Source organism: Gekko japonicus, unplaced genomic scaffold, assembly GCF_001447785.1.
Source record: "Gekko japonicus isolate JY-2015 unplaced genomic scaffold, Gekko_japonicus_V1.1 scaffold1277, whole genome shotgun sequence".
NCBI classification, from domain to species: Eukaryota; Metazoa; Chordata; class Lepidosauria; order Squamata; family Gekkonidae; genus Gekko; species Gekko japonicus.
The window spans coordinates 415187-441873 of NW_015173709.1; the positions used below are offsets into that span (position 1 = coordinate 415187).

Here is a 26687-nt window from a genome sequence, read left to right on the forward strand (position 1 = left end):
ATTGTTGTAGATCACCGAAATGATTGCATCTTTAATTTTGTTGTACTATGTACAGTGACAATAACGGGTTTATTATTATTATTATTATTATTATTATTATTATTAGCTAAATCAGAGACTGGAGGTGGTAGAAATAGAGCGGATTTCCGACAAGGAGCAGCTATTACAACTTGAAATGGAGAAATCATTATGTCTTGAGGTACCAGGGTATCCCAGAACAAAAAGGGGAGAACTTAAAAGAGATACTAAGTGAAGCATTGGCACCAGTTACAGATTTGAAAGTGGAACGGATACAAAGCGATATGGATATGGTTTATCGAACCTACCCAGATTTCATTAAGAAAAATAAACTGCCTGGTGAAGTATTTGTTAATTCTCCAAGAGATAAACAAGAGACACAGTCTTAAAAGCTACTAATGGGATAACCCTGAAAATCCAAGATGAAGAAATCCGAATACTAAAAGACATTCAATTTGAAATATGAAAGCAGAGGAGATAGTATAAAAATTTAACTTCTTTTTTACATAAACAATCCATCCCCTACAGGTGGATACTTCCAAAAGGACTTATCTTCAACTACAAAGATAAGAAAGAGAAGATTGACTTTTGTGGCTTTTGTGGAGAAACATCAAACAGCAGCCAAAGAAAAAGGGAAAACAGAGGACACTAAGCAAACTGAAGAAGAAAGTGAACATGAACCGGGAGGTAGTGGAAGTACAACTGACAAATCCTCAGAGGACTCTGATGAAAAAGGAGGAGCTGCTCCGAAACCCCTCAAAGTTAGACTGATCTATGATAAGAGCAAACTCAAGAAAAACAAGGAATATGCAAAATAATATGTAGTTTAACTCTGAAAGTCCGTTTGTTATATGAGAAACTGGCTTACATCTATTTTGGCTAAATATGCTTGCTTTAGTTTGACTCTATATTAATCTTAAACAATTATATTCCACATATATAGTTTTTAATATACTTTAAGGTTGGGAAATATAATAAGTTTCTTATATAATTACGATATATGATCCTTGCTTTAGCTTTGTATTTTAGTCTTCGCTCCTTTTTCCTTTTCCTTGTAGTATATGTAGTGGGAAAGCAATAAAAAACTAAAAAAGAAAATTATTCCAGTGAGTGAGGCAGAAGGTTGGAACTGGCTTTCCTACCACACACGCAGCCCTTCTCTTGAGGGGGTGTTTCCTGTTTAAAGGGGTTTGTGAGCCACTGTGCTGCCCCTCGTCAGGGTGACTCACACCAACTGATGAAGGTCTCTGAAACAAATCATCACAGTAGACTTTTAAAACCTGAGTTGTTGAACGGCTGCACAGTTTATATAAAATCAGAAAATCAGGGAGGAGGAGGTTTGCATAAGCGGGACGGACTTTGCCTCCAAAGAGAGTTCCTTGAACAAAGCAACACAAGCTGTCTTCTGGGGCGGGGAACCCCACCTAATTTCTGTTGGTGTGCTCAGAGGCCAGCTGGGAGTTACTGAGTAGACCTGAGGAGAACTGTGATCACTGCAATAAGCCCGTGTTAGCAGCCCGGACAGTGCACTCTGGGGCAGTTGGCAGTTCAAGCCCTCTTCAACAATAACCCTGCAAGTAGTGGATTAAATCTTATTTGCTGTTACTAAACTGTGGGTGTGCCGAGGCTATTCTTTTCCCGAAGCAGCTATACCCATGCTACAAACCAAAGTTGGCAGAAGGCATCCTGAGCTAAAAGTGCCCTTGTACATTCATTGCCAGCATGCCAGGCTGCAAAATCTGCCCTTTCAGGAACAGGGCCACCTCCTCCGGTATTAGTCGGACACTAACTCCATGATCCAGCAGGTGTTTCTCCAGCAGTACTTCTGTCTTGTCTGGATTCATTTTCAGTTTATTGGAGCCATCTGCTACTGTCCTTTGCACTGTGATGAGCACTATGAAAGTTACAAGAGAGGCTGTTGAGGCTTAGAAATGGCCCATTGGAGATGTAGGGGTAAAGCCATTGGTTGAAATTAAGGAGGAGGACAGTAGAAGGAGTGTGATGGAATGTGATACAGTTTTGAGGGCATTTCTTGTCCCAGTTTTCTCCCAGATAACTGCTTGAAGTTCAAAGTGATTAATATGGTATTGCATCAGCATGAAACACAGAATCAGGGAATCACAGAGTTGGGAAGGGCCATACAGGCCATCTAGTCCTGCTCAATGCAGGATCAGTCTAGAGCATCCCTGACTAGTCTTTGTCCAGCTGCTGGTTGAAGACTGCCAGGGAGGGGGAGCTCATCACCTCCCTAGGCAGCTGAATCCACTGCTGAACTACTCTGGCTGTCAAAAAATTCTCCCTAATATCCAGCCAGTACCTCCCCACCCTTAATTTAAACCCATTATCATGAGGCCTCTCCTCTGCTGCCAGCAGGAACAGCTCCCTGCCCTTTTCAAAGTGACAGCCCTTCATATACTTAAAGAGAGCAATCAAGTCCCCCTTCATCCTCCGCTTCTCCAGACTAAACATTCCCAAGTCCCTCATCCTTGGTCCCCAGGCCCCCGATCATCCTCGTCGCTCTCCTCTGCACGTGCTCCATTCTGTCCACATCCTTTTTGAAGTGAGGCTTCCAGAACTGCACACAATACTCCAGGTGTGGCCTGACCAACGTAGTGTACAGCGGGAATATGACATCTTGTGATTTGAATGTTGTGCCTCTGTTAATACACCCTAAGATCATGTTAGCCTTTTTTGTTGCTGCATCACACTGGCTGCTCACATTTAACTTATGGTCCACCCGTACCCCAAGATCTTGTTCACGCACACTGATACTCAGAAGTGTATCCCCCATCCAGTATGTCTGTTCTTCATTTTTGTTACCCAGACATAGAACTTGGCACTTATCCTTGTTAAATTGCATCTTGTTCACATCTGCCTACTTTTCCAGTGCAGATTTCATTGAATTCTATATCTTCTGGTGTGTTCGCTGCTTCTCCCAGTTTGGTGTTGTCTGCAAATTTAATAAGTTGCCCCTTCACACCTTCATCCAGATCATTTATAAAAATATTTAAAAGTACCGGGCCCAGAACCGAGCCCTGTGGCAGTCCACTGGACACCTTCCTCCATTCAGGTGAAATGCCCTTGACAACTACTCTCTTGAGTGCAGTTATCCAACAAGTTCCCTATCCACCTATCATAGAATCCAGTCCACAGGCCTTTAGTTCACCCATCAGAACACCAAGGGGAATCCTGCTTAAAGCTTTACTAAAATCCAGGAAAACAACATCAACAGCATTCCCTCAATCTAGTAAGCTTATTACTCGATCAAAGAAGGAAATGAGGTTGGTCTGGCAGGACCTATTGGGGACAAATCCATGCTGACTTGCCAGGATCTCCAAGTTGTCCTTTAGATGCTTGCAGATCGATCCCTTTAAAATCTGCTCCAGTATCTTCCCTGGGACAGAGGTCAGACTGACTGGACTATAGTTTCCTGGGTCATCCTTCCTCCCTTTTGGGGATAATATCTGCCCTCTTCCAGTCTTGTGGCACACCTCACGTCCTCCAAGAGGTCTGGAAGATGATAGACAAAGGCTCTGCAAAGTCTCTAGAATGTTCTTTGAGCACTCTTAGGTGCACACCATCTGGCCCAGGGAATTTATACTCATTCAGTGCAGCCAGGTGCTTCTCAGCTACCTCTCTGTCCATGTCAGCCAGCAGCCCAGATGCTGTGCCTTGCCTGCTACCATCCCTTGATGAGCCTGTTCTCTTCTGAGGCAAAACAGGAAAAAAACTAAGGCAAAATAGGGATTGAGCCTTCCTGCTTTCCCTCTGTCCTCTGTCAGAGTTTCCCTATTTTCACCCAACAGTGGGCCCATCACCTCTTTTATCTTGCACTTGTTCCTCACATATCTGAAGAAGAGTTTCTTGTAGTGAGCCTCCCTGGCCAGCTTTGGCTCATTGTGAGCTTTGGCCTCTCTGATGGCTGACCTACAGTCCCTAGCATCCCTCAGACACGTTTCTTTAGAGGTATGTCCTTGTCTCCGTTTTTTTGAATATTTCCTTTTTCTCCCTTAGCACATCACAGAGTTCTCTGTTCATCCACATTGGCTTCTTGGATTCCCTGCCATGTTTCCTTCTTGTTGGAATAGCAATGGCTTGAGCTTGCAAGAGCTTTTGTTTTAGGAGAGCCCACCCTTCACTTGCTCCTTTCCCTTTCAGCAGTCTTGCCCATGGAATGATTCTCATCATGCCCCTGAGTTTATTAAAATCTGCCCTACTGAAATCTAACGTATAGGTGTGGCTACAAACTTCCTTGGTCCCCCACGGCAAAAGGAATTCTAGCAGGACATGGTCACTTCCCTCTAAGGTCCCCACCACCTTCACACCATCTACCATCTCTTGCCTGTTGGTCAATATATTTTCTCACAGTTTAGCCCTTGAAATAGAGTCAAAGACTGTGTGACAGAAGGTGATACAGTTTTGAGAGCATTACGTGTGCCAGTCACTGCTCACTTCCTCAGATTCCTGGGTATCTGAAGAAGCAAGCAGTGACTCACAAAAACTCCTGACCTGCAGAGGCTTCCAGGCATGGCGCAACGTGCGGGTGCTTAGTCAGGACGTTCCTGACCAGCCCCGTCCTTCTTCGCCTTTTTGAAACCCCCAGGGTCCTAGTACACGATGGGGGATCACCAAGCCTCTTGGAGGGAGGTTTGGCAGCAAGAAACTCGACCAGGCACCCTGAAAATGGCGGTGAATGGGGCAAGACTGAGCTGTTTTGACACGGGAGCAAAGAATGGAACAACATGGTTTTCCATGTTCTTAGCTGTGACCGCCTGTTTTAACTTTGGATTTTCAATACAATATACAACAAAGCCAAGAACGTGAGTAGCATATAATTTCTAAATAACTCAGTGAAGACCCCTTGAGCTAACTGCACAGGAGATTCTCCAAACTTTTGGAATGCGGTTAGTTAAAGACTTGGAGTAAAAGATAATAAAATGGCGCTGGCAGGGAAGAACGAGGAACTAATTGCAGGACAAATTGAGGAGATGGGTTTAGAAAATACAGAAGTTGGTCAATTATCTTTGGAACAATTTAAGAAGTTTCTGTTCAATGAAATACGGTCGGCAGTTGAAAAAGCTTGTAAAAATGCTTTTGAGAATCTACAGAAAACAGGCTTGGAATGTACAAACTAAGAGGAACCACTACAGTCTCAGTGGAGTGCAGAGGATTTAAAGAGAGAACAAAACTATAACCAAAATAAGGAGATGCAAGACATGCCTTTTGTAGACATAGGGCAAATATCCGGAGAAGTGAGACTTAAAAAATTTTCCTTGGAGGTGGGACTGGCAAAAAGTGGAGCTGAAGAATTAATGCAAGGAGAGACATTTAAGGTGGCCAAAAAGGGAGTAAGACGCCCTTCAGGAAAAAGTATAAAATATAAAAGGGAAATGAAGACAGAACAGAAGAGGCAGGAAAAGCTAAACATGGGCGCAAATTACCAGAAATATAAAGCATTAAGACAAGTAAGAGAAGGTCGTTCTGGAAAATAAAACGAAAACAAATGAGACTTAAAAAACTTTCCTTGGAGGTGGGACTGGCAAAAAGCGGAGCTGGAGAACTAACACAAGGAGAGTTGTTTAGGGTGGCCAAAAAAGGGAGCAAGATGCCCTTCAGGAAAAAGTATAAGATATAAAAGAAAAATGAAGATAGAAGAGATAGGAAAAGCAAAACAGGGAATCAAATTACCAAGAATTAAAAGAGTTAAGACACTTAAGTATGATCAAGAAGAGAAGGTTGTTCTGGAAAACAAAGCGAAAACAGGCAATGTGAGCAACTTTTTAATATCTTTTATAAACTACACAAAATGATTAGACATAGGTGATGTGTACTAATGGCAGAATTGGCAATGTCTATTAAATGGTAGAATAATTGCCCAAATTGATAAATGTAAGAAAGGATGGCTAAGATGAAAATGGAATTAATTGATTCTTGTTTTTGGTTTTTTCTTTATAGTTTAAAGATATCTTCTAATTATTATTTGCACTTGTATTGTATTGTTAACATAATTAGTAGAGGGTGGTAAAATGTGATTAAATAATTAAAATAAGGAGATATTAATTATTTTAATGTAAATAATTTCAAAGTAATTAACAATAAGAAATAACAGGAGGGAATGAGATAGACGGTAGAAAGACTTTTAACAGGAGATTGTGTATAAGAAGACAAATGAGATAGAAAGACATAAAGGGAAAAGAAAAACAGGAAATAACTGTTTATTTTGGTATATTCTCTTGGTTTACCAGGTTATGATTAAATACTGTACCGGGATATGATTAGAGTAGGACAATAGAAATAAGGTATACGTTTTGGATAAATATTTGAAGAAAAAGACAAATATTATGTTTAAAGAAAAGAGATAGGAAATAAGAAATTCAAGCTTGTTATTTGACTGCAGTTTATAGGAAACTGGAAAATGTTTTAAAATAGAGGGAATACAAGCAATAGAAATGAAATCCTGATGAACTTTATATCTGGGGTGGACAAAATTTTCTTTATCGTTATTGTTAGAAATATGTGCTGAAATGTATGTAGATCTCTCTTTAGTGAAACATTTTGTTGTATAAAATGATATGATTTACCTTTGTTTACTATAGTAAAACCATTAAAAAGATTATAAAAAAATCTCCTGACCTGCCATGAATTTTGTTAGTCTTTAAGGTGTCATTAAGGTGGCTGTGGTGGCTCAAGTGGTTAAGATGCTGAACTGCTGACCAGAAGGTCGGTAGTTCAGCAGTTCAAGAGCCAAGTGCCACATGACGGAGTGAGCTCCCGTCTCTGGTCCCAGCTCCTGCCAACCTAGCAGTTCGAAAGCAAGAAACTGCAAGTAGATAAATAGGTACCACTTCGGTGGGAAGGTAACAGCATTCTGTATGCTTCGGCGTCTAGTCATGCTGGCCACATGACCACGGAAACGTCTTTGGACAGCGCTGGCTCTTCGGCTTTGAATCGGAGATGAGCACCGCAACCCTAGAGTTGGATTCGACTGGCTTTCGAGCAAGGGAAACCTTTACCTGAGGTGTCATTGGAATCTAGTGCTATAGACAGACTAACACAGCTACCCAACTTCATTTTTCTTCCCAGTACAAACCAATATATTTGAAATAAACTATTTGAATAAATGGGGGGCGGGGACAGATGACACACTAAGCATGCTGGGCTTGGACCTATGGGGTTGGTCCATCGAGGCCACAGGTGAAGAGCAAGGAGCCTTTTGGCTGGTATCTGTGGCCACGTTGGCCACTAAGCACCTGCAGCATGTGGAAATGGAGGCTCAACCAAGAGTAGCTGTCAGCCTCTTTAAAAGAAAACACAAAGGTTACTCCAGGCAGTGCTTCTAGGTGTACAGTTGGCAGACACCAAGATGGAGGATTCCTGGTCAGGAGACAGTTGCAGGCCTGCCCAGCAAACTCCCCAGCAGCTGTTTCCTTGTTTATGTATTCAAAAGTTCTATTAGCTGTCTTTCTTCTTGTTGCAGTTCCAGCTGAACAGGGCTAGGACAGAAAGGCTGCTGGTTGTCTGTTCAGAAGGGGTTGATGTGCAGTTATGTTCACTTGTGTTGTCGTGGTGGTATCCAGTAAGCTGTTCTCTCCCCCCCCCCCAATTTAAATAGTAAATTATTTAAATTGCACCTGGAGTTGACCATTTTGAGCTGCTGCTCAACCTTGTATTTTCATTCCTTGTCAGTTCTCTGACAACAGCTTCCGGCGTTGTAGACAGTAAGTCTTCTGGGCAGAGGCATTAGGTTTTGCTTCAGTGTCTTTTACAGCCTTGCACAATCATGATGGGTTTTTTTTCATTTATTTCTCTTCCTACAGCCACTTCCAATGGGTCTTTGGAAGGTTTGGAGAACAGAGAAGGTGGGGTCTGCCAAACACGGTTCATGAAGATCATCATGAAAGTGGCACAAGGTATGTGAACATCTCTACAGTTTCTTGGGATCGTTTGCAGGATTTCAGGTTTTGGAAACTCAAGAGAGTTTGTCTTGCTATTTCAGACTCGTAGGCCTTTCTCAGTGATGATGATGAAGTTGTGCTGGAGCAAGCTGCTGGAGCTTTATTTTAGACTAGGAATAAGGCTTGTTGTGGAAATAAATACAATGAGCTCTAGAAAGAGGCTCTGAGTGGGTGCCCTGGCCTTGGGCACTCAGTGTCAATTTGCTGTTGTGACTTGAGCAAGGAATAATGACACAGAGTTTACATATTCTCCAGGGGTACTGATCTCTGCCATCTGAAGAGCAGTTGTAATTCTGAGTCATCTCCAGCCCTCCCCTGGAGATTGGCAACAATGTTCCCCAGGAGCGAATGGCTGGTTTGGAGGGTGAAGTCTATGGCATTGTACCTGTCTAAGGTCCCACCCCTCCTCAAACACCACCCTCTCTAGGATCCACCCCTCGAATCTCCAGGAATTTTCCAACCTGGAGGCGGCAACCCTATCTCCTTCCCATCCAACCATTAACCTATCTTTATCTGTCCCTCTGACTTCAGCTTTCCATCTTCCCACCACTACCTGGAGTCTCTACCTAGGAAAAGTACAGTCTTTCTCCACAACAGAGACCCAAGCAGGAGGGAAGTGACCTCAGCAAGGTATAATGAAACACAGTCCACTGTGCAAAGCAGCTGTTTTCTCTAGGGAGACTGAGCTCTGCCATCTGGAGAGCAGTTGTAATTCTGAGTGATCTCCAGCCCTCACCTGGTAAATGGCATCAATGGTTTCCCGGAAAAATTGGCTGGTTTGGAGGGTGGAGTCTATGGCCTTGTACCTGTCTGAGGTCCCACCCCTCCTCAAACCCCAACTTCTCCAGGCTCCATCCCTCAGATCTCCAGGATTTTCCCAACCTGGAGTTGGTAATCCTATCCTTCCCAGCCAATCATCAACCTACCTTTATCTGCCCCTCTGACTTCAGCTTTTCATCTCCCCCCCCCACTAACTGCAGCCTCTACCTAGGAAAAATACAGTCTTACTCCACAGTGGGGACCGAAACAGGAGGGAAGTGACCTCAGCTGGGTATAATGATGCAGAGTCCACTCTGAAGAGCAGTTGTAATTCTGAGTGATCTCCAGCCCTTACCTGGAGAATGGCCGCAATGGTTCCCCAGGAGAAAATAACTGTTTTGGAGGGTGGACTCTATGGGATTTTATTCAGCTGAGGCCTCTCCCCTCCGCAAACCCTGGCCTCCATAATCTCCACTACAAAATCTCCAGGAATTTCCGAACCTGGAGCTGGCAACCCTAGTCAGGATTGGCCCCAATGAGTTCCCCACAAAGACCTAGAAAGGGCCTCCTGACTTTGCATTTTTACTGACAGAACTAACCTTGGTTGTGTAGTAACAGCCACTGAGGAAAAAGTTAGCCCCACAGGAGCCAAGCAGGAGAATAGTCTTCATCAGGAGAGATAGCCATTTTGGCAGTTGCTTTTTTTCTTTTTTTTGTATAAAGAATTTTATTAGTTTATACCTAGAAAGAGGGAAAGGGAAAAGAAGGAAAAGGAAAAGAATCAGATCTATTTAAAATGTCTAACATTCTGCATGCAAGTATTCTCATAAAAGCTTATAACCATCATTCTTATTGTTCTTCATTTAATCTTAATTTCTCAGTACTTGTGTCTTAGCCAGTCATGAAAGGCCCTCCATGGTCCCATAAATTCTTCCATTTCTCCTTTTAATATATTTGTCAATTTGTCCATTTCAGCACAATCTATAATCTTCCTTATTAACTCATAAAGCGTTGGGGGGGTTTCAATGTCCTCCATGTCGTTGCAAATAAAATTCTGGCTGCTGTTATAACATGTATAATAAACTATCTATGGTTCTTATCTAAGTCATCTGGTAAACAGTTTAACAGAAATATCTCTGGTTTAAAAGGTATTGTAATATTCTACACTGACTGTAAGTGCATATGTACTCCAATCCAATATTTATTAACCTTTTTACATGTCCACCACATATGATAGTATGATCCAACATGATTGTTAAATTTCCAACATTTGTTACTCAAGTTTTTATACATTTTGGCTAACCTATCTGGGCTTAGGTGCCATCTATAGAACATTTTATATAGATTTTCTTTAAATGGAACAGATTTAGTCCACTTAATATTCACATTCCATATTTTACTCCATTATAACAAATCTATGTTGTAACCTACATTTTGCATCCATTTGACCATACATTCTTTAACTATTTCATCCTGCGTTTTCAATTGCATCAGCATACCATATATTTTCTTAATAAGTTTCTCTCTCAGGGTTCGGTCTTCTGGCCAGCTCACCAAAGGACGCTTTGTAAATGAGCTCCCAGCTTCTGGAAAGGTTTCAAAGCTTTTACTTTTTATTTTGTAAACTAGCTGGGCATATCTCGCTAGTTGTCTCTCAAGAACCCTGTTTGGGGGAAAGAGAGTACTTGAATTATTGCTGTGCTTCCCTATTTTTGTGCCTTTTAGTTTTTGGCCTTGCTATTAGGCAGACAGGATAAATGCTGGAATAAAGGACCTTTTTACATGGTGTGGAGTGTTAAACTGAATGATAAACAAACTGAGAGTCCCCTCCAGGTGTGGAGTGTTAAACTGAATGATAAACAAACTGAGAGTCCCCTCCAGCTGATTTGAGGGAGTTGTTTGGAAGTTGTTTGAACTCTCTCCTTCTCTCCCATCTAAACCTGTTAATTTAAAGAGGGTTCCTGTTATTTGTTTACTGTGCCGTCTGGCAAGAGAATTAGAGGAGATAGCCTCATTGACAGTTTCTAAACAGTCCAAAATTGGGGACTTCTTTCTTTCTTCTGGAGGTATAGATAGCAGTTCGAACAAGAACTGTCCCCTTACCTTTGCAGCGGAGACTTCAAACCGTTTTTCTCTGCTTGAGTCCAGCTGTGAGGAAGGTGAGAGCTCCTGGGCTGAGGACTCTGCACTGAAGGAAGGAAGGAGTGTGGCAACTGGCTACAGATTTTACTACTGAAGTTAGTGGAATGTCGACAGGGAGCTCCTTGCTATCCTTAATGGCAAGAACTGTGAAATGCCTGTTTGAGAGCATTCAGGATTTGAAATCTCAAATTAAAGGTCTAGCTTCATCAGAGGTTCCCAAGCCTTCCATTGGCTCCCCTCAAGGCCAAGCAGTGAAAACTGGAAGGAAAATGACTGTGCTTCTAAGGAATCACATGTGCAAGCTCCAGCCTCTGTGGAACCCTGAAGGAATAATTTTTTCCATCTAGTTTATCAGCCAAGGAAGATCTGGCTAACTATCTGTGGGCAACATGGCCTTTGGCCAAGCTGGCGTAGTGTTCAGTATTCAAAGAAGCATCTTTCTGTTATACTTAATATTAAATATTTGGGGATTGACTTGATTGAGGTTGATGTTCTCAGTTCTCAAATACAAACTCAAAGAGTCATCCTTACTTTTTCTTGCTCTAAATTGCCATCTTTGATTTTTAAGAGGAAAGGGTTAGGGTTAGCTGGGAATGAAGTGCATGATCCTGAGACGAACCTTCAAACTACCACTGAACTCTGCTCTGTTCTGGCTTGCCCTACAGATTCCCCGACTCCTCTAGCTTCTAGTGATCCCCTGACTCCCGAACTTTTGACAAATGCCTTGGAAGATGATCTATTTACCTCCTTTGGAAATCTTTCTGGTGAAGCTCAACAGTCTATCATTGACAGGTTAATGTCTATGAGTCTTAAACTTCATGAGATCAAAGACTTGGAGCTTCAACCTTCTGCTAACCCTAAAATCCAAAAAAATCTAGTGCAGTCAGTCCATCGGAGGCTTCTAATGACCTGAGGATTTTTGTGACTAGTAAAGAAATTCCTCATAAGGAACGTAAAGAAATTATTGTTTCACAGAGTGATGACCAGATACCCAGAACTGAGGGTATAGTTGATGTTACAGCAGTAGAACTCCTGTCAGATGTTGTGGAAGAGCCCTTGGCTCAGAAGCCTCCCAAGATTCCCCCACCTCGTCTCCAAGCAGCATCAAACGGCTGGGTCTGCCCGGAACACGATAAGTCCTTGAATTTAATTGTTGAATCTGATTGACTAACTTTGCCTAATGGCCCTCAGGGATGTCCTCAGAGACAGACAATCCAACTTATTTCTTGGAATATTGCAGGACGTGGCAATATTTAATGAAGTTTCTTAAGAAGCTCAACATAATTCTTTTCCAAGAGACCTGGTTTTCCAGTGGTATTTTAATTAATGGTTATTCTTCTTATTTTTTACCTGCCTTGAAACCGAACCGGATGGGCCATTCTATGGGTCGCCTTTGTTGTTTGTTTAATAATTTTTTTATTCTTCAATTGGATTCATGTCCCACCTTGCTCAAGCTTTTTTCCTTTCCCTTAGGAATTTTCAGTTCATATTAGTCAATGTCTGTATGCCTCCTCTCTCTGAGTTTAACACCTCTAAAGCTCAATGGGATTCTTTGAAAATGTATTTGAATAACCACAACAACAACAATATGCTTTTTAACAAATATCCTGAAGTTGCTTCCCTTGTCATGGGGGATTTTAATGCAAGACTTGGCTCTAATAACAATCAGATAGCTGAGTTTTTGCATTGGGATGATGATGATGCCAATACCCCTTTCCCTTTTTTATGTATTAAACAGTCTAAAGACCCCACTGTCAACCAGTCAGGCCGTTTCTTAGCTGATCTTTGTTCCCATTTTAACCTTGTCATTTTAAATGGCTCTACTCAGCACGATTCCCCTGTTAATTATATGTTTATATCCCCTCGGGGCTGTAGTGTGGTGGATCCTCCATAGATTTGAGGAATTCCATCACTAAATTCTCTATAGGTATTCAGACAGAAAGCGACCACTAACCTATTTTACTGTCTCTCCAGACAAGTTGTGCAACGGACAGACAGTTTCCATCTTGTGCCTTGGAAGCTGAATTTCCTCAACACAAAAAGATAAAGTGTTCCCCTTCCATCTTGAGCCAGATTCAATCTTGGATGCTTAGCAGTTCTGAATTGCAACTAAATCATAATCTTGCCAATGCTAAGTCCCTGGAAGAGGCCCTTTTAGTTTTTAATTCTATAATAGATAATCTTTCCTCCTTTGCAAAAGAAATTGATTCTAAGCCCCAGAAGTGCCCATCTAATGCTTGGTTTTATGCTGATTGTTTCTCTACTAAAAGGAGTTTGCGGAAGATATTCCATCGCTTCCAACAGGACACCTTTGTATGGATTCCTGCACTTTATTATTAATTAAAAAGGGAATGTCACCAATTGATAGCCCAAAAGCAGCACTCCTTTTTTATGAGGAAATGGTTCCAACTTTATAACCCAGTTAGAAGAAATTATAACAGAGCTTTCTGGTCCTTGGTAGCTGGCCTCAATGTTTCCATTGGAGCCCAATCTATTTGTAAAATTTCAGCACAGGAATGGAGTGTCTATTATGCTGAGCTTTTTAATGATCCATCCTCAACTGTTTCTCCTAATTCCAATCTAATGCCATCAGATATGCCTAAGTGACCCCCAGTTTCTTATGATGAAGTAACTGAGCTCATCAACTCTCTTAAATCTAACAAGGTCCCGGGAGCAGATGGCATCCCAGCAGAGCTATCGATTGGTGGTCACACTTTCTTGCTCACCTCTTTACATTGATCAACAAGTATGGCATTCTACCAGATTCTTGGCTGAATTCCATAATAGTTCCCTTATTCAAAACAGGCAACCCTAACAACACTGATAATTATAGACCTATTGGCCTTCTATCCATCTTAGGGAAGCTTTATGCTAAACACCTTTTTAAAAAACTGTCTGGATGGATGACTGAGAATAATTTACCTGGACAAGAGTAGATTGGATTTAGGGCAAACCACTCTGCCCTGGATCATTGTATCACTTTAGCCTTCCTCGCTGAGAAATATCTCCACCATCTAGGTAGAAAGCTCTACACTGCTTTTATTGATCTCCGCAAAGCCTTTGATTCCATTCACAGGTTCCCTACTATGGGGGAAATTATATAAATTAGGCATCAACCAATGCCTTTTGTTCTTACTGCGCAAATTCCATACTGCAAACACCTGCCAGGTTAGATTTGATGGGAGAGGATCCCTCTCACACACAAAATCCCTGTGACCAAAGGTGTTAAACAAGGGTGTATTCTGGCCCCTTCTCTCTTTAACCTTTTTCTTTCTAATCTTTTTTCTCACCTAGTTAAAATTGAAGGCCAACTCCCGAAAGTGAACACAGTTCCAGTTCCTATTTTATTATATGCAGATGATGCTGTGATCCTCTCTTTTTCCAGGGTAGGTCTAATGCGCCTCCTATCAGAGTTTGCTACCTATTGTAGACAGAACTCTCTTTTTGTTTATTTTGATAAGACCAAAATACTGATCTTTTCTAAATCCTGGAAGCGCTTTTGTTGGAGAATAGAGAGCAGAGAAATTGAACAGGTTAAAACATTCAGATACCTTGGAATTTTGTTCCACTACAATTTAAAATGGTCCTCTCACTGGGAGCATTCCCTTATTTTGGCCAGAAATAAGATTGCAGCTATAATGGGTTACTTTTACCAAAGAGGTAATCACTTTGTTCCAGCCGCCCACTGAATTTTTCAGGCTACAGCCATCTCTCTCCTGTTATATGGGATTCCTGTGTGGATACAGGGTTTTTCTAAAGAGGTTGAACGTATTAATGCCTTATTTCTGCGCAGGATACTTGAGCGCTCTAATTTTGTTGCATATTTTACTCTCTGTGCTGAGTTGGGTGTACACCTTATTGAATCAAGGGTTAGGGTTAGGGTTAACCCTAACCCTATTGTTATTAAGTTTTGGCTTCGTTTTCATTTTAGCCCCCCTGCTAACAGTCTTATTGCTCTCCTCCCTGCAGACCCTTACACCTCAAATTGATCCCAATTCATAGTGTCTAAAATCAAAACCATTGGTATTGAACGGGATTTTTTGGCCAATTCTGGTGAAATGGATATTCTTTGGATTGTCCAAAGGAGGATTTGGGACGTTGAAGCCCAAGTTATTAACGCTGGTACCTCTGGAGTCTGTTCTCCACATTTTCTTGGTCTTTCCCCCGCACAAGTGTCACTGTCATTGGTCAGGTCACACCACACAGGGCTTCATAAGAAGATAACTATTTATTGATGGATCCAGTACTAATGAACACGTATACAGCTTGTGTCAGGAATAGCCTTCAGTATAAGGGCCTCTGACTTACAGTGAAATCAAACATCCCCCCCCCCATTGAGCTGAAGCCAATGATTATAGTTTGCACATGTGGCAAGAGCAAGTGAGCAGGCATAGCAAAAAGCCGTTACTTTCCCAGCCGAGTAAATGCAGCTGGACATGGAAGAGCTGAGAACAAGGAGGAGAGTACCCCTCCACATTCCAGATCCATGACAGGGCTACCTGACATCCTGCCCCTCCCAACAACCCCTCTCAGGTTTCTCTGGAAAGCACCGGTGAAAGTGTTTGAGAAGGTGGGGAGCGGAAACATGCTCCTCCGCCACCCATTCTCTGTGTTGTGGCCCAAAGTCCACCCATTCAAATAAAACAGTTTATTCCATTTCAGCTTAGAGTCCAAAATATCGGCAACTTCATGATGCAGTTCGCCTTGCACGAGCAGGGGAGGGGGGCAGGATTGTTGCGGCCGCCACACATTTAGCCCAGGATCACGGCGGAGAAGGCTGAAATGTACTGGAGCCAGGGAGCTCCCAGTACCAGGGAGAATCTTGCTGTTGGGGTGACTATAAAACTGGTTTCTTCCCAGTGTACTCCCGCCCCCATGCGTAATGGCATAGTCTCGTGGGTGCATGGTTTTTTCATGGGAGACCCAACCATTTCAGTGAACAGGAGGGGGTCTTTTAGCCACCTCATTCCTGCCTCCAACCCGGCCACCACCGCTGGGCTAATTAAATCCCTCCCGCACCCAGAGTCAACAAGCGCTTTTACGCGCACGAGTCCCAAGGAGGGGATTTATTAGTGAGACAGTCAAGAAGAACGGGGGGGAGTCTCGCTCACCGCTCTTGGCGCCTCCGTGGAGGGGTCCTGCTGTTGCGCGCCATCTACAGCAGGACCTGATCATTTCCCGCCAGCTCCTTCTCCTCCTTGCTGAAGTCTTCTTCCTCCTCATCGGGCGACACTTGCAGGGCTCTGGCCAGCTTGGGCTTCCCCACCGCTTTCTTTTTTGGTGTCATGTAAGGCTTTCCGATCTCCTGCCTGTCGCAGGGCGGCTTCTGTCCACAGTCGGCTGCGAAATGCCCCTTCTCCCCATATTTAAGGCAAAGCCCTTGCTTCATTCGTTGCTCCCTCTGTGGGTCTGGCTACCTGTAAGCTTTTTGGCTTTGGGGTCTGGGAGCTAGGCTTCCCCCCCGCAGTGGCTACATCCAGTTTAAGAGTATGCAGATGGTTCTCCGCACTCTCGGCTTCTAGGATCCAAGCTGAGAGGGAGACGGGGTCCACAGATCTCAGCACCGTCTCTCTTACTTCCTGGTTTAAGCCAACACAATACATCTCTGCCAGAATGTGGTCTGGCCAGTCTGCTAGCTTGGCAGCATGAAGTTTAAATTCTGCAGAATACTCTCTTACCGTCTTCCTCCCCTGCCATAGGGTCCGAAGATAGCCTCGAGCTCTCGGGGCGGCATTGAGGTCCTCAAATTGGCGCCTCAGGGCCCACATAAATGCGTACATGTCTCTGAGCTCCGGGCCTCTGGTAGTATGTAGGCTAACGTACCAAGCCGCTGCCGCCCCTTTCAAGCGAGCTGCTACCACGTCAATCCGACCGCTGTCGTCTGGGAAGAGGTGGCCCGATTTCTCTAGGAACTTCTGCACCCTTACGACAAAATACGGCAGTTCCTCAGGGTTGCCATCAAATGTTGCTTCGATCAAGTCCTTCGCTGTCGGGACATGCGGAGGTCGGGGACTCGGAGGCCGCGGCGCTGGTAGAGGCGCTCCTGGCTGGGGAGGGGGGAGCTGTGGATCTGGCAGTTGAGGTCTCGGTAGCTAGGGCGCTTGCTGATGCTGGTCTGCGGGAGGCTGCTCCAGAGGCAGCCGCTCGACCGGCAGTACCGGCAGCTGTCTTCCCCCATCCCGAACGGCCTCGTACTCTCGTTGCCTGCGCTCCTCCGCCTCTTCGAGGGTTCTCATCATCAACTCCGGCAAAGCTCCCAGTTCAGAGTTTGCTGCATGTTCATAACCGCTCTGTTGGTTTCTTGCAGCTGCTCCCGCATCCCTTCTTCGGGAGACGCCCTGCTGCTCCGCATTTTTGACCCCGAACAGAAGGGGTTCTTCGGCGGCTTCGCTCCTCGCTGCCGCCCCTGGCAGTCTCAAATCGTGTAGACTGTCGCATTTTCTTGCTCCCCGATGCACTTGCGACTCCCGCATCCAGTCCGCATCGAATTGGCTCCAGCTGGCCGGATGGTCCTTCCGCGACGGATGCACCGGGGCTTTCGGGGTCATGTACAGGGTTGCTGTCACCAATTTTACTTTAGCTCCACTCCCCGGGGTGTATGCCGGCGGAGCTTCGGTCCCCGTCACTGCCACCGTTGTGCTTGGGACGGTCTTCTCCTTGTCCGGGCTTTTCGGCTCGGTGTCATCAGGTCTCTTTGGCTCGGTCCCGTCAGGGATGAGTTTCCCCTCTTCTTCGCTCATATCGGGTATGATAGAGGTGCTGAGATGAGGAAAAAAGGGATTCTGAACAGTATGTCAGGTCCCACAGAAATCAACGGAGTACACACTTATAGAAAGTGATTACTTTATTGAAGCCATGAGTCACTTGAACAGAAGCACTGTTCAGAATAACACAAGTGCAGGATGCTGGAAAGGTTAAAGCAAGTTCATAATTGTTACAGCCAATAAACATGGTTCCTGCTCGCGGGCAGTTTGGTGCGCTCATTTTCATGAGAAAGTAACGGTCCTTACTATCAGCAGCTAATTAAAACAAAGGCTAACAACTTCTTATCTACCACCTGCTGTCCTTGGGAAGAAAGTGTTTCTCTAACAAGCAACGGCATACCATAGTGCACGCATGCGCCAGCATCTTAACATAACAAGCAAGGAATAACACAAGGAAAGGTTTGCACATAGCATGAGGGGGGGCCTTAACCGAAGGGAAGCATTTATACATTGAACGAACATGAAATGCCAGCTTGCTGACACGAAGGAGCATCCACCACCTCCCGAGGCAGACTGTTCCACTGCTCAACCACTCTTACAGTTAGGAGGTTTCTCCTGATATTTAGCCAGTAACGACTCCCTTGTAATTTCCACCCATTAGATCTAGCCTTGCAATCCGGAGCAAGACAGAATAGATCTGCTCCACCTTCTACATGACAGCCCATCAAATACTTGAAGACTGCAATCGTGTCCCCTCTAAGCCTTCTCTTTCCCAGGCTAAACATACCCAACTCTTTCAGCCTTTCCTCATAAGACTTGGATTCCAACCCTCTCACAATCCTGGTTGCCCTCTTCTGGACACGCTCGAGCTTGTCAACATCCTTCCTAAAATGTGGTGCCCAAAACTGGACACAGGACTCCAGGTGAGGCCTGACCATAGCAGAATAGAGCGGAACTACCACCTCCCGTGATCTGGACACAAGGCTTCTGTGAATGCATCCTAAGATTGCATTCCTCAGGTTTGCCATAGGAGAGGAGCACTACCAGTACAAGGCTCTCCCTTTTGGCATCTCAACAGCCCCACATGTATTTACAAGGCTATAGTAGTCATTGCAGCACACCTCAGTCTACAGGGAATAACAGTGTTCCCGTACATAGGCAGACTCCAATGTATGGAATGATGTATATATGTAAACGATAATTAAGTGGAAAACTGATAAATAAATATAATTTTTTTTAAAAAAAAAAAAGGACAGCCAGGAAGTTGCGAAAGAGGGAGAGCACAGCTTTCAGAGGCTTAATCAAAGAAATATTATTGTAAGGAGCCTTCATTCATGAGGAAAAGCTGGGAATGTTTTAATAAATAACTGTGATGTCATCAGCATATTGATGATACCTAAAAAAAGAGAGAGTGAGGAATCCAGGGTCACATCTAAACTCCTCATCATTGGTGTTAATAATGCCCCGTCAAGAGTTGGGAGCTGCATTCCCAATCCCCCCCCCCCACTGCTCAGGCACAGGACCTTCATCTTTGATAGATTACGTTTCAGTCAACTCTGCTTCAACCAACCAGCCATGGCCTCCAGAGCCCTGGCCAAAACATCGGGGATGACATCTGGTCGGCTATCCATCAGAAGATACCGCTGGGTGTCATCAGCATACTGGTGACAGCACAGCTCAACCCCCCAGATCAGCTGGGCTAGGGAGTGCATATAGATGTTAAATAACATAGGGGAGAGGATTGCCCCTTGCGGGATGGCGCATACCAAAGGGTAACAAAGTGAAACTCTCTCCCCAAGTGCCACCCTCTGTCCCTGACCATGGAGAAAGGAGACAAGCCACTGCAAGGCAGTGAGGTGGTAGGTCATACGATCGTAATTGACCATGTCAAACGCCGCTATAAAATCAAGTAACAACAGCAGCACTGACCCACCTTGTTCTAAGTATCTTTGGAAGTCATCCATGAGGGCAGCCAGTGCCATCTCCATCCCATAGCCATGGCACGATAGAGAAGTCCTCCAGGAAGGCCTGGAACTGTTCTGTTGCCACTCTCTCAACTACCTTACCCAGGAATGGAAGATTTGACACTGATTGGTTGTTGGTTGGATCCGTAAGATCCAAAAGTTTGGGGTTGTGGTTGTGTTTGTTTGTGTGTGTTTTTTAAAAGAGCATTCTCACCACTGACTCCTTTAGAGACCCTTTTAAGAGCAGTGTTACCAGCCATGATGAACACAGGTCAAGGAGGCGAGTGGTGGGCTTCACAGCACCCAGGATCCTGTCAGCCTCATCCTAGGAGAGCCAACTGGTCCATTACTGGGCCTGAAGATGGTTAAGGAGCCTCCAGTTCACATATTGTATCAATAGAGGCCAGCAAGACTTGGCGGAGCACAAGATTTTATTTGCAAAATAGCTTGCAAAGCCTCACAACTAATTGCCAATTTACTATCTTTTTGGTTTCCTGTGAAAGGGAAGTTAACAATCTAATTATTCTAAACTAGCAGTAAAGCCCGTTGTGAAAGCAATACAACGGGATCTAGAAAGAGGCTCTGGGGCAGTGCTCTGGCTTTGGGCAAACAGTGTCAATTTGCTGTGGTGACCTCAGCAGGGTATAATGACAGAGTCCACTGTTTTCTCCAGAGGAACTGATCTCTGCTACCTGAAGAGCAGTTGTAATTGTGAGTGATCTGTAGCCCTCACCTGGAGATTGGCAGCAATTGTTACCCAGGACAAAATGGCTGGTTTGGAGGGTGTAGTCTATGGCATTCTACCTGTCTGAGGTCCCACCCCTCCGCAAACCCCACCCTCTCCAGGCTCCACCCCTCAAATCCCCAGGAATTTGTCAGCATGTAGTTGGCAACCCCATCTCCTTCCCAGCTAACCATCAACCTACCATTATCTGCCCCTTTGACTTCAGCTGACTTCTGCCCTCCCTTCTGCAGAGCAGTTGTAATTCTGAGTGATCTCCAGCCCTCACCTGGAGATTGGCAACAATGGTTCCCTATGAGGGACTGACTGGTTTGGAGGGTGGAGTCTATGGCAGTGTACCTGTCTGAGGTCCCACCCCTCCTCAAACCTCACCCTCTTCAGGCTCCATCCCTCAAGTCTCCAGGAATTTCCCATCTGGAGTTGGCAACCCTATCAGGACTGGCCCCAATGTGTTTTCTCCCAAAGGCCAAAGTAGGTGACAGGACCAAGCTTAGTTGCCTACCAACAGGCACTGAGGGGAATGTAGGGTTGCCAGCTCTAAGGAGGGAAATACCTGGAGGTTTGGGGGGTGGATTCTGTAGAGGGCAGCATTGGGCGGGGGGGCGAGGCGGAAGGACTCAGCAGGTATAATGTCATAGGGTCTACCCTCCAAAGCAGCCATTTTCTCCAGGGGAAACTGATCTCTGTCATCTGGAAATCAATTGTAGCAGTGGGAGATCTCCAGGTCCCACCTGGAGATTGGCAACCCTAGGGGAAAGTCAGCTGCACAGCAGGGGGTTGAAGAGAATGGTTTGATGGGTGCTGGGCCAAGATTGGCAACAATAGTTCCCCAGGAGCCCCATCGTAAATGCACCAAACAATTCCTAAAGATTTTCCGAAACACTACTCTGTCGATAAATTGCAACAGTTTGAATCAGCACCAAAGCTTTAAGAGCTCTCCAGCTGGAGACTGGCAACAGCTTGTCTGGAGTGTGGGCAGTATGACATTGTATCTGTCTGAGGTCCCCCTCTTCCTCCTCCTCCTCAGACCCCACCCTCAGCAGGCTTCATCCCTAAAATATCCTGGAAGTTTCCAACCTGGAGTTGGCAACCCTATGTCCTGGAGTTCCAACCTGGAGTTGGCATGTGGTGTGGCGTGATTGTGTTATTGGGTTTGTTTCTTTTAAAGGGGAAGTGATGTGTTGTGAGTGAGGACATATGTTACCTCAGAATACAGTAGTTCTCATATGCAACTGAAAATTCCAACTGCCTTGCGGGGGGGGAGTTTGAGGTGTGGAATGGAGTGAAGTCCAATCAGCTTCCATATGCAAAAGACCTTGAAACGCTGGGCGGGACTGCACAAAGCAGCCAGTCAACCCAGCCAGTGTCTTCTGAGTGGCAGTTCTTCCGGCCAAACACTAAAGGCGGGCATTTTAGAACGTTGGTCCCCACTACTGCTTTATTATAAGGGAGAGATAATTGAGCTGGATGAGAGCTTGATGCAATGGAGGACACATGGAAGTCCTTCTTTGTGGCTTTCACTGCCATCTCATAGGCTTCCATAAGTGTCGTATAAGATGTTCTTGAAGCCTCGTCATGAGTACCCCGCCAAACTTGCTATAGCCGTTTTAGCTCCTGTTTCATCCTCCATAGCTCCATGGAGCGAAGAGGGCATCAGGAAGTGATTTTGTTGATGGCTTCAGAGAGCCAGCTATGCCAGTCCTCTAACAGCTCATCAAACGATGTGCCAGGAGGCAATGGATCCCAGAGAGCATTCTGGAAACCATTTGGATCCATTAGTCTCTGTATCTCCTCACCACCTAAACAGGGATGGGTTGGGATACTCAGACAAGCCTTGAGGACAAAGTGCTCTGACCAGGGCACTGCATCAATGGCATCCAGATCTACATTTGTCCCCATCCCAAAGATCAAATCCAGTGTGTGGTCTGCTTGGTGTTTGGGAGCTGATACAAAATGAGAAAGCCCCAGTGCTGCTATGTATGGAACTAGGTCCATGGCCTGTGAGGAGGTGAAGTCATCAGCATGGACATTGAAGTTCCCCAGAACTAAAAATCTAGGGAACTCCAAGGCACAGTCCAACACCACCTCCAGCAGACTTGGCAGGGCATCTGCTGGTTCATTGGGTAGTTGGTACACCAGCCAGATGGCCAAACTCGCTTCTGCATCCCACGGTCAATACACCCATCAGTTTACATACAAGAAGGACATATATGCAATCGTATACCGTTCCTTTTTAAATGACCTACTATTATGATCAGGTAAAATTCTCAACAACACTTTGTTAAAATGATTTCTTTTTGTAATGTAAAATCTTCCAATTGCTACATCCAGGTGTATCAATAAACAGTATCAGTAACTCATTCTTTGTATATACATACATTTCAGACTTACAGACTTATATTATGCCCTGTTTATAATCTCTTACAGAATCTAGTTTGTGGCTGCTGGAATGTTGGGTTAGATGGATTTGGTTCATTGAAGCAACTGTTTTGTTCTGTTGCTTTGTCCAGCCTTGTCTCCTGTATACAGGAGAAATGTATCTTAATTAGCTGTTCATGTGTTTGGGGTTGTGGATGCGGGCTGCTCTGAGCAGATGTATTTGCATTGAAGGTCAAAGAAGAAGGGGACAACAAAGGATGAGATGGTTAGACAGTGTTATCAAGGCAACGAACATGAAATTAAGCAAACTCCAGAAGATGACGGAAGACAGGAGGGCGTGGCGTGATGTGGTCCATGGGGTCGCGAAGAGTTGGACTTGACTATGTGACTGAACAACAACAATTTGCATTGACAGACTTTCTGTTAAGACTTCTAGAAGAGTGCTTGCCCTCTCCAGAACGGCTGATTTCGGGAAGGGTGTTGAAAGACCAGAGTCAGATTGAGGTGATGAGGGAGGAGGTTCTACGACTGATAGACAACTTAAAAACTGATAAATCATCAGGCCTGGATGGCATACATCCAAGAGTTCTGAAAGAACTCAAATATGAATTTGTGGATCTCCTGACAAAAATATATAATCTTTCATTAAAATCTGCTACCATTCCTGAGGACTGGAAGGTAGCTAATGTCACTCCCAACTTTGAAAAGGGTTCCAGAGGAGATCTGGGAGATTACAGGCCAGTCAGTTTGACGCCGATACCAGGTAAGTTGGTGGAAACCAGTATTAAGGAGAGAATTAGCAGGCACATTGATGAACAAAAACTATTGAGGCAGACTCAGCATGGGTAGTATAAGGAAAGATCTAGTCTCACTAACCTGTTAGTGTTTTTTGAGGGGGTGAACACACATGTGGACAAGGGAGACACAATGGATGTTGTTTACCTTGACTTCCAGAAAGCTTTTGATACAATACCTCATCAAAGGCTCCTAAGTAAGCTCAATAGTCATGGGATAAAAGGACAAGTCCTCTTGTGGATTAAAAATTGGCTAAGTAGGAAACAGAGAATGAGTATAAATGGGCAGTTTTCATGGTGGAGAGTGGTAAGCAGTGGGGCACTGGGCTCAGTACTGGGTCCGATGCTTTTTAACTTGGCCATTAATGATTTGGAGTTGGGAGTAAGCAGTGAAGTGGCTAAATTTGTGGATGACACCAAATTGTTCAGGGTGGTGAGAACCAGTGAGGATTGTGAGGCACTCCAAAGGGATCTGTCGAGGATGGGCAAGTGGGTGTCATTGTGGCAAATGGAGTTCAATGTGGCCAAGTGCAAAGTGATGCACATTGGGGCCAAAAATCCTAACTATAAATACACATTGATGGGGTTCGAACTGGCAGAGACTGAACAAGAGAGAGATCTTGGTGTTGTAGTAGATAACTCAATGAAAATATACACCACAGAGACAGTGTGCTCCTGCAGTAAAAAAGGTTAACACTATGCTGGGGGTTATTAGGAAGGGAATTGAAAACAAATCAGCCAGTATCATAATGCCCCTGTGTAAATCGATGGTGCGATCTCATTTGGAATACTGTGTGCAATTCTGGTCACCACACCTCAAAAAGGATTTTAGAATTGGGAAAAGGGCAGGAAAGGGCAACTAGAATGATCAGAGGGTTGGAACATAAATGGGCATGTTCCATGAATATCGCTTCCTTCTTCCCTTGTTCTGGTACTTTTTATACTGTATCTCTTATCCTCTGCTTTAAAAAGAGCTGCAAATTAAAGAAATGAATTTGTACATATATTTTTATCACATAACTGAGATTTTTTTTCTGTTGTGGTTGTAGACTGTTGCTGTACAGAGAAGCAGTAGTTTGATGTTTCCCATGCCAGGCTTTTATTATTTATTCAGATGCCTTTTCTCTTGGCTTCATCACTCACGTTTTAGGCTGAAACCAAATATTTCCTCTTGAGTTATCTAGAAGCAGTTTTTGGATTATGCGGAAGAACAGTAGCTAGCCGGGAAGAGGAATATGGGTATGGGGAGTTAGGGAGGTGTCTGGGAATGAAAATTTGGAGGCTGCGACACCTCCTACCACCAGACACCAGCAAGGCCAGGAGAAGGCCGGAGTCCTGGCTGGTCGCCAGGATCATCCATACAGTCAGCAAGGCAACTGTGGTGGCCTGAAGAAGAGATGGCTGTCCATGCACATGCATTCACACATCTCGGGCTGCTGCCACGGCCCTCTCTGGAGTCTGAGGAAGGTGCATGTTGCGAGCCACGGATGGTCCCCGGAGAGTGGAAGAGACTCCCAGCGCATCCATCCCTTTGCCTGCGGCATCCTTGAGGGCCCCCTCTGCCTGGGAATGCCTGTGGCCCCCATGATCAGGACCCCCCCCCCCACAACACGCCAGCGTGTTCCTCGCGTTGCCACTCGGCTAATGACCAAGGCGGCATTCAGCGGCGGTCGCTCAGACATATGAAAGTAGAAGCGCTTCTCCCTCTGATGGATTCTCATCCCATCTCTTCTCTGTCTTTCATTCCTAGATCCCAACGCTGTGATGCCAGAGCAGCTGACGACCAGCCGGCCTAGCAGGGAATCTGACAATAGTGTGAAAATGGCCACACGGAGTCCGCGCCACAGATTCCCACCTGCTGCGGAGGACCCTGGGAAGCCAGGTAGCACCTCGTGTGGAGCTGCAGGGGGTGGTGGTGGACGGGGGGGGGGGGGGGGGGAAAGCATCCCTGCAAATCGCAGGCCTGGTCCAGACCCTTTGGGGATGATACAGCATCAGATACTTTAACAGAATTTTTAAAACAAGTATGTCAAAAGGACCAGATTTTTTCAGTTGGAATAAATTTTACAAGTATAGAATATAGATGGGTCCTCACAGGCACGAAGTATGTGCTTCTTGCCAAGCAATTCCTCACTCTTTTGTGGCCATCATTAGGGATGGTGAGGAGCAGAGGACTGCAGTGATGGTGGCTGTGGTAGACTCTGTCGCCAACTTTGTCCCTTCTGTTTTCTTTCCCAGATCCCGTTAACCAAGATGGCCAAAATACTCAGAGCCCCACAGGTGGACTCTTCAGCTCCAAAGTGGCGGTGTTTGCGGCCATTGGTGCCGGCTGCGTGGTCTTTGTCCTCATCATCATCTTCTTGGTGGTCCTCCTGATCAAGATCCGCAAGCGGCACCGGAAGCACACCCAGCAGCGCGCAGCAGCCTTGTCCCTCAGCACCCTCGCCAGCCCCAAGTGCAGCGGCAACGCCGGGTCTGAGCCTAGTGACATCATCATCCCCTTACGGACTACAGAGAACAATTATTGCCCTCACTACGAGAAAGTGAGCGGGGACTACGGCCACCCTGTCTACATTGTCCAGGAAATGCCTCCTCAGAGCCCAGCCAACATTTACTACAAGGTTTGAGGAGCCAACAGAAGAGCACTTAAAACCAGAGGGACCGGGGGGGGGGGGGACAACCCCTCCCCGCGTGGTGTGCTTGCACTGAAGAGCCGCCTCGTACGGGATCCAGGCAAGGGCCTGGGCAGGCACTCCTCTCTCTCCTTTAGCATTTAGCTTTGTAGTTTGGAGCGGGGGCAGTCCCAGGACTCCGGTGGGGGCGGGGCAGGGGGAGCCTGGCCAGCATCCTTCTCCGAGCTCCAAGGTAGCCCCACAGCAAGTTCAGTGGCCCACGGCTCGGGCTCTGTGCCTTTCATCACCTTAACCATGTGTGACGGTCTCCAAGAACTCCCCTCCCAGCTTTTCAAGCCCCTGTTTTTATTACGTTATGTATTGGGGGGGGGAAGGGGGGCCCCCAGGGCCTGGAGTTCTGCAGCACTGGGGAAATCTGCCTGGCATTGGTATAAGATGAAAGATGGGAATCCTCACAGGGAGGAGACTTGTCTGGCCCCAACTTTGTACTATTATAATTATTTTAAATATTTTTGTACCTTTTTAAAACACTTTGTGAAATGTCGGAACTCTAAGCCTTTGAGCCTGAGCCTCTTTGTCTCATCTTTCTGCAATGTG

The 26687-nt window shown here is 45.2% G+C and overlaps 1 protein-coding gene across 1 annotated transcript in view; it reads left to right on the forward strand.

Annotated features, from left to right (window-relative positions):
• Nucleotides 1-26681, forward strand: part of EFNB1 (ephrin-B1) — a 98197-nt gene extending 71516 nt beyond the window's left edge. The window contains exons 2-4 of the mRNA XM_015423310.1: nucleotides 7836-7928; nucleotides 25208-25339; nucleotides 25696-26681. Coding sequence (XP_015278796.1) covers nucleotides 7836-7928; nucleotides 25208-25339; nucleotides 25696-26084 — 614 coding nt within the window. The 3' untranslated portion in view covers nucleotides 26085-26681. The remainder of the gene's footprint in view (nucleotides 1-7835; nucleotides 7929-25207; nucleotides 25340-25695) is intronic.
• Nucleotides 26682-26687: the final 6 nt, after the last annotated feature.